This window comes from Schistosoma mansoni, chromosome 4 (genome assembly GCF_000237925.1).
Source record: "Schistosoma mansoni strain Puerto Rico chromosome 4, complete genome".
Lineage (NCBI taxonomy): Eukaryota > Metazoa > Platyhelminthes > Trematoda > Strigeidida > Schistosomatidae > Schistosoma > Schistosoma mansoni.
The window spans coordinates 14,858,531-14,871,305 of record NC_031498.1 but is presented as its reverse complement, the minus strand read 5'-3'; the positions used below and the strand labels follow the sequence as shown (position 1 = coordinate 14,871,305).

At 31.0% G+C, this 12,775-nt stretch overlaps 1 protein-coding gene across 1 annotated transcript in view; it reads left to right on the top strand.

The window, feature by feature from the left end:
* The window catches only part of Smp_153870 (protein kinase), a 53,934-nt gene that overhangs the window by 33,059 nt on the left and 8,100 nt on the right, over nt 1–12,775 (top strand). Inside the window, exons 11-13 of the mRNA XM_018796935.1 lie at nt 123–623; nt 10,361–11,017; nt 12,230–12,478. Of these exons, the coding sequence (XP_018652026.1) occupies nt 123–623; nt 10,361–11,017; nt 12,230–12,478 (1,407 nt within the window). The remainder of the gene's footprint in view (nt 1–122; nt 624–10,360; nt 11,018–12,229; nt 12,479–12,775) is intronic.

Here is a 12,775-nt window from a genome sequence, read left to right as displayed (position 1 = left end):
CTTTCCTATTTTTATCAGTTAAAACAAGTACAAATTATTATTTTTTTTATGTTGTTGACAGTTATTGTTGTTCCTTGTAAAAAAAATTAATTTATTTTCTGGTTGACTTCTTTTTTCTGAAGATTATCACCAATTTGGCATCGGTGTTTCTCGGTGAATCCGACTTGGCCGACTCGACAGCCAGTCTAGTTGAACTTGAACATGCCTATTCAGTGACATCAATCGGACATGAAGATCCTCAGCCATCTATTCAATTAAGAAAGTATGGTAGAACATCTTCAGCTGTCTATGAGAGACCAGTAAGTGCAGATGCAGATGTTCTGTTAGGTGGAATGTCGAAAACCAAGAAAACAGATAGAATGCAAAACTTTTCAAATTTAAATCATGTTATGCCATCACGAATGACTACTTCACAATATACTCTTGGACGCGATCCAGGAAATAAATCACGTGGTTCTAATGGGAATAAAAGCACCGGTGTTCTTTCCAATCAAACTCGAGTGAAAAATAATCGAATCGATCCTAACCAAAATCCTGACTGTATTGGTAGTGCTATCCAACCACCCTCTCCAGATGTTCTTCTGGCTTTGTTTGATTTAGTCAACAAACTTTTAGTTCCTTATGTAAGTCGCAAGGTTCGTTTTTGAATTAACTTTGGTTACTTTCCTCTGCACTATATTACAACATGTACTTGAGCTACAAATACTAAGATGATCGTTACTTCCTATATACATAAATATAGTTCCCTTTTTCTAAAACTCCATATTATTGATGTTCCAAATTTCCTACGACCTTAAAAATAATATCATTTCTAGGCGCAAAGATCGTGTACAGAAATATTCGAATAGCCTACAGTTTTCAGTCATCTTTAAGTGTTCACCTCATGACATATATGTTTCATTAACTGATAACTTAGACGGAAAGACATAACTTAATACCTAGCGCACTTCATGACTGCAGTACAGTAAAACTGTTTTGACGTATGTATTAAAGATTCTGACTTTGATATTGGTTGACAGTTGTTTTGAGTCCCATATGTTCTTTAATTGTAGGAATGAGGCCCTTGCTTTGCCAATCCTCTTCCAGAGTTTCCCATCAAGTGTGATTTGGTTGATGTTCTCTGTGTTGTATTTGAGGATCTTACTTTTTCCCTACTGATTCAGTGGCTGCTGCGACACTGTTTGTTTTGACCTGCATTTATTGATGTGTATGAGATAGAAGAGGTAGGTCATTTGCCAAGTCCAAATCGTCTAGGTGGATGAAGTTGTCCATCTTATTCCATGCTTCCCTTAAGATGTGGTGGCCTTCATAATCTAGTTGACCATCAGACGAAAGAGTAAGAGTAAGCGGCCTTTCGACACAGATATTCACTTAGAATGCTTCTATCACCTATTCTCAGTATGGTGTTGACGATCTTTTCAGGTACACCATAGTGTCAAAAAGCGATAAAAGTAATCATAATTAAATTAATGGTGCTTAAAATCTATGAGAAAATTATCATAAAATACGATTGAAATGGATAAATAACTTTAAAACCATAGTACTAAAAGTGTTATGTAAATAACACATAGAACTTAACTATATTGTTGGGGCATTTCTTTTTTATCATTTGATTTGACAGTCATATTCACGATTGCCTTATATTTGTTTATTATTGTACAATTTATTCATGGATTAACAGGATTATTTATATTTTAAATAATTTCTGACTAGTAAAATCTAGGGTTCATTCTATTTGAAAATCACTGTTCCGTTGTTATTCCACATATCGCTTATTTTGATAATCCAGATTCATACTCAATATGTTATGTCGAAATAATAATTTGACTTTCTTTTTCCTAGTCTAGAATTAATCCTAATTAACATTTCAATGAGATAAAATAACGGTTTGTATGTTCGATATAATTTCACTTCAGAAAATTCTATGTATGGAAACATATTCACATATGAATAAGTTATTATAATTCTATCTTCATTATCGGAGCATTGTTTTATGAATTCGTTAGTGCTATGTTTGTTGTCAAATTTCACTGAATGCAATTCATATTTTGAATGAACCTGTGTTTTGTAGAATGATAAAATCCGATTAAGAACAATCAATTAGTATCATGTAGTCGTTTACAGGTTAGTTTGCAGCTGGATTTTTCAAAGTGTTGGTCAGAATGCACCATTTATGAATTCATCCAGGCCCGAATTCAGGAACTTTTTCACTGAGAATATTTGCTGTCGATCACATTAGACTAAATAGGTTGACTGGATTATAACTCAATCAATAAATGGTATCATACTGTCCGTATGATTCCTGAAAGTTTCAAGTATTATCCTATGTTTGGTTGTGACGATACTTTGTTAGGGAATTCCAAACTTGATTATACAATGTCTGTTCAATGATTTTTGTCTCCCTCATTCATATCTGTTGCTGACAGTGAAAATTATCTTCGAGATAGGTTGGTTGAAAACAGGAAATAAATTAGGACCAATCATTTCATAACAACAGTAAAAACACCTGATAGCTTTAATGGCTATTTTAATCCGAAATAATGATCTTTCTATTGCTGAATTGTATGTATTTATAACAACTATAGCTCAAAAGATAGTTTAACATTGTAGTATATTCTAATTACAAAACATTTGTTAAAAATCCCTCAATTGATTAGGGAAATAAATCTATTTATTCTTGCTTTAGTTAGTTTTGTCAATATATCGTTCCTCATTGTAATTTACTTTTTAATAACTATGAGATTGACTTATTGGCCAATGTAGCTCATTTACCAAATAAATATGTTTATGAAATCAATTTTCGGTCACACTTTACTTCTATTATGCTCTAATTTGACTGCTCAAATCGAAGTGAGTAAATTGAGATTCAAATTTATGATTTCATCACTGTTACCGTTTCATTAACTCACTAACTAGTTAGAAGCTACGAACTGTACAACTGATACTCAATAATCCAGCATTCTATAAATTTTGAAACATTCTGTAAAATAATTTTTATTTTGGAAATCAATTTCCTATGTGTAAAACATCTAGCTAAACCTCGTTGCTTCATTTAATAAATTTGTACTAATTTAAAAGCTTAGCAATAGTTTCTATTTCAGAAATTTTTAGAAAACTTTTTTTAAAGATGTGAATTTATTTTCTAATCTATCAATATGCCAACACACCTTATTTAATTTAACTTCTCAAGGCCAAACAAAGTAAGTTATAAATCTTTAAAATATTTCGTGTTTGGTTCATGTTTTGACACTATGCATACACACACACACTCACATTCAGATAAGAAGTAATTAAAAGCACTTGTACATTGTGCAAATTATATAAACGTAAATAACTATAAAAGAAATGTGCATTTATAACTAATTAATCAGAGTTCTGTTAAAATATTAACATTAAATAATCATGTTTGTATAATAATAATAATAATAATAATAATAATAATTGGGTGACTGGTAACGTATTTAAAAAGTTTTAAACGTGTCTGTAATTTTTTTAATTAACCTGCACTTGTATTTTAACTTAATTGAACCGTGATAATTTATCATATTGAATTTAACGTTTTTATTTACATTATTTTTGGTGGTTTCCTTCGTATTTAATAAACACATTGTGAATATTGAATAGGAAATCATTTTTTGGATGAAATATACGTATTAAACAAAAATAAAACTTTGAATCTTGGGATGTAGCAAATGTTTACACAATTCGTATACTGATTAATGTTACTAGTTATGAGGTTACAACAAGTTGAACTAGAGATGAATGTTCTTTTTGACTTTTCATGTTCATGGTTTCCATGAGTGTTTGACACAACTTATTTATGATACCCAGTCTATTGTAGCGAACAAGAACACCAGTGAGGAAAACCAAATGTATTTGAATACAAAATTACAGAATATCTTGGTGAAATCTGACAACCATGCAAAATGCCAATCAATTTTCTCAGACTTGATTGTTTCTTCATTTTAAAACCAATCACTCACTGCTCTCGTTCCCTTTCCTTTGATCTTCTTTTAACTTCTGCCGTCAGGCATTTCGCTTTCGATTGGTGATGCATACTACTTATATCTGTCGACAACAATGACACACATCACACTATGACTTGAAACTATTCGACTGAAAAGAATTTCCCATCCATCATTTATTAAACCTTTACTTTCTAATTACATATCAGAACTGAAAAATATTGTTCCTACAAAGCAGGTTGTCGTAAACATTTCCCGTCCGATACTGTTTTAAACTTCATTTATAATTGTCATAGAACATTCAAATTCTTCCATTTGATACTATATATATTACGTTGTAATGATATCGATTAATAATGGGTTGGAAATATATGGTGCACAAAGTTTTGTGTGTTGGTCGTAAGCTCAACTATTTGTTTACTTGAAATTTTCGAAGTTAGAACTGTAAAGAAGTTACTCAATGGAATAGCTTTTTTCAATGTTAAATCAGTATAAATATGATTAAACTAAATCTTCCAATAATCCAGCCTTGGAAAACTTGTAGTTCAATCATATAGACAAATATTTACCGTGGTATTTTGGGTTATTCACTGAGATAAATTCATGGAATGTCCATGCAATGTGAATGTGTTTGATGATGAGTTGACATCAGTTGGGGAAGCTCAGAAAACTAAGATGTAGTTAACGGTTATCGTACTCTAATTAGTGATGAAAATTACATATGAAGTGTAAAAAATCTCCACAGAACAACTGAGAACAAGCCATTGTTTTTGTGAGAACTGAAGTTGCTGAATACTATCCTATCTCCAATCACCTAACATCTAAACGTAGTGCACTAGATATTCAGTGATTTGGACTAATAATTATATTGCAGCCTGATCGACAGAATTCAATCAGCAATAAAAGATCATACAAATATGACATTGGTCACTGCCTAGTGGTCAATTACTTGTAAATATCCCAGTCGTACAGAGAATGGTACACGACCCAAATATATCCGTGATAACAGACTATGAAGCTATATTGATGCACGTTCTAATCCGCCGGGTGCAGTGGACGCTACTTGCAAGATTGCTTATAAGTAGTATGCAGCGGAGCGTCGCACGGCAGTTGCTGCAGTCAACAGCCGAAGACAAGAGTCTCAGGAAGTCGAAGGAAGGAGAGTTTGGGGCACGTATGAGACCAGATGAGAATTTCTAGAAGACAGTCTACGATCAGCTTGGGTTGCGGAACACACAGTAGATGCAAATAAAAGATTGAAGACTAAGTATGTATATTTCGTGAACAATCTATGGTCCGCTACAAATATTAAATCATCACATCTTGTAAACTACTGATCACCCACACTTTTTTGTGTATATTATGAGTTGTATTAATTAAAACAGATTGTTTTAGTACTTAATACACAAACGTCAGATTTGTACATAGCAGTATGTTTGAGATGAAAATGAAATGAGAAATACCAAACACTTGAAAGTAGCACAAAGTTTCGAACTCTTGAAAAATACATAACAAGAACCCATCACATGAATTCTCGTGAATCTTTTTAAAAACTGTTAAGTATGTAATACTGTTAAATATTGAAGGACTCTCATTAATTTGTTTTAAACTCTAGTTTTCATTAACAACTCAATCATAATAGTATACATGAGTTCTGCCATTTGAAAGCCGTTAGTCAGTTACATAATGATATTTCTTACTCTTATTTACATCTCTGACAATTTAGAAGAATGTCATATAATGATTTCATATCGACAGAATTCTACACGTTGACTCATTTATTTATGTGGGAACTTACAGCTAATTAATGTTCACCTCACTCAAATATGAGTCTGTGAATTTTGATCTAACTTTGTCACCGTTTACTTGTGGGGTTAATGATTTCAGACTTACTGACTATTAGTATGGTCACAAAATTTACGTACAACCTTGAGTATTTAAATAATATAACCCTGTTTACATCTGACTTGTTATAAATAACTTATTAACTCGCCAATCCTCTCGGAAATTTCCAACAGAAAATTGATACAGTCTTATTAAATGAAGACACATATTATCCAAGGTTTCTTAAACACTTACCTAATTTCATTCACTTCTGTAGAGCAGGATTACTATGGTTTATTGAGTGAATTATGAGTTATACTAGTTTGGCGATCAACAAAACCTTGGTATAACTGCAGATGGTTTTCGGTTATGTCATCTAGGTTCTAAAGGTTGGCACCTAGTTTTATTTGTGTATACCTAACCTTCAATGATTTCATGGTATCAGTAGTATACGATAGAATCATAATGTCCGTAATATCATCATTACTTCATGATATTTTAAGAATTTCACACTATTAATTATGTTTCCATGCTTGGACTGATTGAACTGTATGTAAGGAGCACTAAATAACAGTGAAGTTTTTAAGGACACTGCTTAAAGTCAACTCCAGATTCATGAATCTTCTTACACTTTTGTCTTTCCAGTATTATATATATATCTTCATACTACTCTTTTTCTTTGTTCCTGTTTTTATACCTTTTTTCACTGTTTCCTCTGTTTGTGGTTTTTGAAGTTACTGTCTGTTCAACAGATGAATCATCTTGTGTTCTACTTAGTATCAGACAGTAAGTTGTTAGGTTTGAATAATTTAGTTGTGTGATGAATATTTATAAAAGCAGTCAAGCTTTTGCATCACGTATTTAAGGTCACCGAAGCCCCTTTTTCTTTTGTAAATTTATTTATAGTAATAATTCTTTTAAAACCATGACCTATAATGAAGAGATTTTCAGTATCACAGTTGAACTTCCCTGTGATAATCATTGTATTTTTCAACTGTTGCTTCGTTTTACTTATGTTTGTCAATCGTAATCTTTTCCTTATGACTGTTGACATCGTTTCAAAAAGGACTGCAATGATTGTTGGATTTCTACACAGATTAATTAACTGACTATTAACTAATGCTTTACTATCTATTCGTTTTTGGTTGATCTATTTCTATCGTGTTTTGTGGACAGAAGTTAGTTCTTGATAATCGACATCTAAAACTTTTCATCTTGGTTTCGTACTTCCTGGTCATCACTTATGTTACGACTAAATCGATCAAATCGCTTGGATGATAAACGTGGTCAGACTAAAACTTCACTCTCAGAATCAATTCTTAAATCCTATTTCAATAAATCTCACTATGTAGGACCATTAGTTGCTTAATAAGACTTTTGATTTCCTCTTAGAAAATTAGATATGCTAATTTTATATCTAGCCCATATAGTCTACTTATGAATTAATTTTAAGTTAATAAATCATAATTTAAAATAGAAATTAGATTCATAGTTCAACCGGCAATAATTATTCACTGTCTTTTGTAACAGTAATCATTGTATATTTACAGTATCACATGTTTTATCTTTACAATACGGTTAATTGATGTTTTTCCACTGACATAAGCAATACTATGTACATAATGATGACGTGTGTGTGTGTGTGTGTAATTTATAACTATATATATTGTGAAGATTGTATTTAACCATTTAACAAAGTTTGTGTTTTCCTTTACAATTTACTTTTTTTACACATTGTTTTCTGTGTGAGACTCATAATATTTAACAGATGATAAATAAATCATTGTTCTTTTCTCTAATCAAACATTTTTAATGCAGTTAACTTTAATTACTCAAATAATCTTAAGTTATTCCATAAAATAAATCTTGTTGTCATTAGTCTCTTAGCTTCATTTGTTCTGCAGTTCATTGAAAATTATCAAGTGTTGATTTAGATTGAATACATCAATAGATCAACTTCTTGAAGTCCTCAAATCTCTAGTAAATGAAATAGGAATCTTTAAGTATCTAATTACAAACTTTCACATATCTGAAATATTGATCAACCAATGAATTACTGAAAATTAAATATCACGATACAAATGTTGTATTGAATGAAAAACTTTTCATTGATAAACTTATTTTCATAGATTTATATTTACCAACTGAACAGTATGAGGAGCGCAACATTTCAGAATAATTTCCGGTTGTTTATGTAAGATTAAGTTCATGAATTTGCAGGCAAGATAACATACGATACACAGTAAACATAAAATTAATAGAAATGGATTTCCTAAATAAAACTGTTAACAATCCTGTTAAAATCTTTATAATTTATTATGGAAAATAGAATTATCAAGTGGCTTACTATTTAATTTTACGCAAATGCTTTATTCATACTATTATTAATCATTTTGGTAAATTATTTGTATGGTACTTTGAAAAACTTTTTAAAAGAATTCAATTGCCTGGAAATAATGAAATGAACCAAGCTGACAACAACCGGCGTTGAAATTTGTTGTCACTTTTTTTAGTATTCAGTATACCATTGTCATTCTTTAATCAGTTTACATAACTCTATATCTAACCAATATAGATAGATACATGATATAAACATCAATGAGATCGTTATTATTCAGAATACATGTACGTTCTTGTTTGGTTCTTAGTCGTCTGATTATATTACGTTTCTTTTGAATCATACTTACTTTAAATGTACTAAAGTATCACATGTTGACAGATTAAATTTTTTTTAGAAAAAGGCTTTCAAGAGTTTTTCATCTATGCATACATTTATTTTTAGGTATGTATTTAGGTGGTTGGGCTTATGATTTCGTTGATATGTCGCCTTTACTTCTATTTAGTGGTTTTCTGTTGGTAGTATGACAATTTTTGAATCTACATTTCGTATGTTTATTTCTATGTCACAAAAAAATAATGCTGGCTGATTTATTGTTATACAGTAACTAAATGAATATGATATAACTATTAAATTACATCATCTGTAAGCTCAACACAGTCAACTTGTTGTTAAATGCTTGAGTTAATATGGCTGAAATACCGATCTCACGAGGATTGCAATTTTATAGTTCTTTGTTATTAATAAATGTTTGGAACCTAATTTCATAACTTAATATCGATTGTTCGTCAGCATTCAACACTGAATATATCAAAAACTCTGTGTCTAGATAAGTGATAGATTACACTGACATTTATTAAGTGATGGACATTGTTGATACTAGATATTGATCACTATATGTAAACCATCCATACAGCACAACGTTACGAAATTGATTTGCAACACTAAATTGAATTAGGTTTTGTCTATTATCGGTCGATTATGATTAGTTGCTCAAAATACTGCACTTAACATCGCGCGTAAAAAAAATAGATAAGATAAAAAGGAAAGGAGTTGAAACAGTAAAATTGATCTTGATCGAACGATCAATGTGAGTAATATAATTCACAAAGAATACATGAAGTTAGGTAACTCGAAACGTGAAATAATACAGAAATTGAGGATTTTGAGACGTAGGAGGAACCAATTCATCCGCCCAACTACGACCTTAATTGCGTCACGTCAATGAGCGTCTCTGGATATGTATAAGCCGATCGAGAAGATATCTCCCTATACGGGTCAGACAAACATTCAGTGACTTCATAGGATGATGTTTTCTCTTTATTTGACCAACCCTAATTCTCTCCCAGCGTACCTTTATGTTAGCTAGAATGGTGCATAGGAGTTGGAGTAAGCGATAGCTTGAAATGATCAAAACATATGTCTTAAGCATCCCCATTCGATCAGAGTTAATTGTTTCATCAATTCATTTGCCATCGATTCTTCATACTCCATGTCTGACTTCTGATTTAATTTCCCTCCCTCTTGAATCCTTAAAAATTGTATGCACCATTTTAGTAGTGGTGTTATGCGTAATGCAAACAAAACACTTAAAAATCATTACAAAACCAAAGTCCATCACGTTTTACGAAGTGGATTATGACCAGAAAATAACTATGTATTATAAATACAAACTTTGTATGCAAATTATTTACTTGTTACCATATTTTAGAGTTATGTCCTACTTTTCATTGTCTAACAATTTTAGTTCGGAATTAAATAGAATTTAAAAAAAAAGTTAATGTATTCTCAAGTGTTTTACTCATCATTGTATATGTTATCATCATGATGGCAACTATTATGATTTTGAATTTCTTTCGTTCTGCAAATGAAAATCTGACTTCATAAGTCAATGTGCTGAATTGGGTAAACACGAATAAAAATTATCATTTGATCCTATAAAATGTGTAGAAGAGTTGTATTTTACATATTTTATTTCCTTATTTTAGATTTTAATCAAAGTAACATTTGATTCGATCGATATGTTAAAGTATATAGTACAACCTTGTTCTTATATAATTTATTTCTCTTCAGTTTTGTTTATATGTTTGAAAAACGAATAATCTATTTGAAAAAATTTCACGATACATAACCTTTTAAGTATTTTCAGATGTTTCTTCGGTTTTTAAATGACTTGTACTTTTGTAGTCAAATTAAATCGTATATCTTTTTCTTTTGTACATTTTGCTTTCAGGGTAATTCAGTCCTCACATGTCCTGAGATCACAGCTCCAACTGCATTTCTACGCTTGTTATGTATATTGTTAAAATGTGCTTCTCAAGATTGCTATACTTTAAAGTATTCATCTTCAAATAATACATTGGTCACATCAAATTCACCTTATCATGCAAATTCTTCAAAACATATAGACAGTTATGATTCTACTAAAGAGTTTATTCAACAACTGATATCAGATGAAACACATTTGTTTATTACAAACTTTTCTACTTATGGTTTAGATATTTCTTTAGTACGTTTATTAGCTTCACAACTTTTATCATCAACCTCATCATCACCATCGTCAATGTCACTGTCATCACATGCTTCGTTGGCGTCACCGTTATGTACTGGGAGTATAGGTTGTTCAGAGAATAAATCAGAACTGCATTCATCACCACCTTCTGTAACATCCAATCTATGCCTTACTTTATTTGAATTAATACCTTTATTGTTTCATTGGTCCAATATATGTAAACCAGATTATTTGATAATAAAATTACGTTTATTAGAATTAGTTACAATTGCTTGTTTAGAAATCGGACAAATATTAGTACCAGAGCCAAATTCCAATAGTGATGAGAAGCAATCAGGAAATTACTCAAATAAAAGTCATTACAATTCTGGAAAACATGTTAGTTATTGTTTAATTATATATATATATATATATATATATATATATATATATATATATATATATGACCCAGCCTATTAGTCAAGAATGCAATCAGATAATATGTATGACTTTCTACACAATACTTTATTTAAAAGTGAAATTTGATGTTAGTTGAGAAACCTCATTTCATTTTTGTTCCCCTAAGAGTATTAATGTTACAGTCTCAACTCTAGTATATGTACTTTGGTATAAATTACTCATTGAATTGTGAATGTATACTCTCATCTTAATAGTTCATCGAGCACAACATATACTTCCTAGGGAAAAATAAACCCGTGGTGTAAATTACGAATCTTTCAAATTAAACATTACTGTTCGTCAGTCGTATTCGTACTTATTTCCTTACATAAATGCCCTGCCATCTTACTTCAGTCAACTAAATACCAAATATCCATAAGTTAAATAAGTTGCTCAGAAATTCATTAATTATAAATAAGAACGATCCTATTATGCATTTTCTCTTCATCAATTACTATTAGTGCTAACAATCTGTTAGGAATGCTAGGTCCCCGTAAATCACTTGGTAAATGTCTTATTTCTGCAATTTTATTTCGGAAATTCGGATTTCTTGTTTTCGCCACAAAAGCGTCCATTTTCACCTTCATATCGTATTTCCCACCTAGTAGGACCTTAAATGTCATTGTTTCGTTGTGTCTTTTAATATGCTATTTTTTGACGTTTCCCGAGAACACTTTTATGCTATATATATACGCTTGAGTTGTTCTTGTTTTGTTATTCATGCTTCTGGATACTTGTGGAATACATTTCCCTCTTCTGAACCTGGACTTCTTTCTCTAGTTAATGGGGCTGTGACGTATCGCAATAGTTAGCTTATCTGGTCACTGTGTCGCTGAGTCTTCGTTCCGTTCACAGATTTAGGTGATCTCGTAATCTCTTCAAACATAACACAATCACCTTGAGTACAATGTTATTAATGACCATTGCATTAGCTAGTTTTGCTTAGTATCAAATATAACTATTCATATCCATACCTAATTTATAGTGAATTAGTATGTTTGTCTATCACTTCGATTATTACTTCTAGTTACCATAAATAATCATTTTCTTTTTATGTTCCTGAAAATCACATCATAGTAATCCTTTAAGACAGTTTTTGTTTAGATTGCATTTTATCGACTATAAATTTGGTCTTTTTTATTGTTACTTCAGTCAGGAGTAAATCATCGTATCCCCAGACGTTATAAATCTCCACTTAATAATCCGTCTACAAGATCAGAGTGTAATCATCATTCAATTCGTTTGTTGCCTGCAACAGATAATGTGTGTATACCAATGCTTGCTGCATTAGGAGCTTTGAATGCACTCTTAAATTATGTTGCTGATGTTGTTCGTTTAGCTTTGGCTTCACGAGCTGCGAACTCTCCCGATGCTAAAAATACTGCCGTTGCTGCTGAAGAAGTGAGTTGTTTGAACTTATAAATGTTTGTTACTATTCGACTGATAACTATATATTGATAACTTAGTAGTTGGAGCAGTCAATTCTCAACTGTTAGATCTCAGGTTTCAACTTCAATAAATCTGAAGAAATTTGTACTTGATAAATGAGTTACACCAGTTAATTATTCACTAATTGAGAATTTTACGGAAATAAATAATTTAATATATTTGTAATATTCCAATAAGTAGAAAAATTAGGTTTTCTAACGTTTCGTGACTCAGTGTAATCCACTTCTTCAGAGAGTAAATAACCAAATT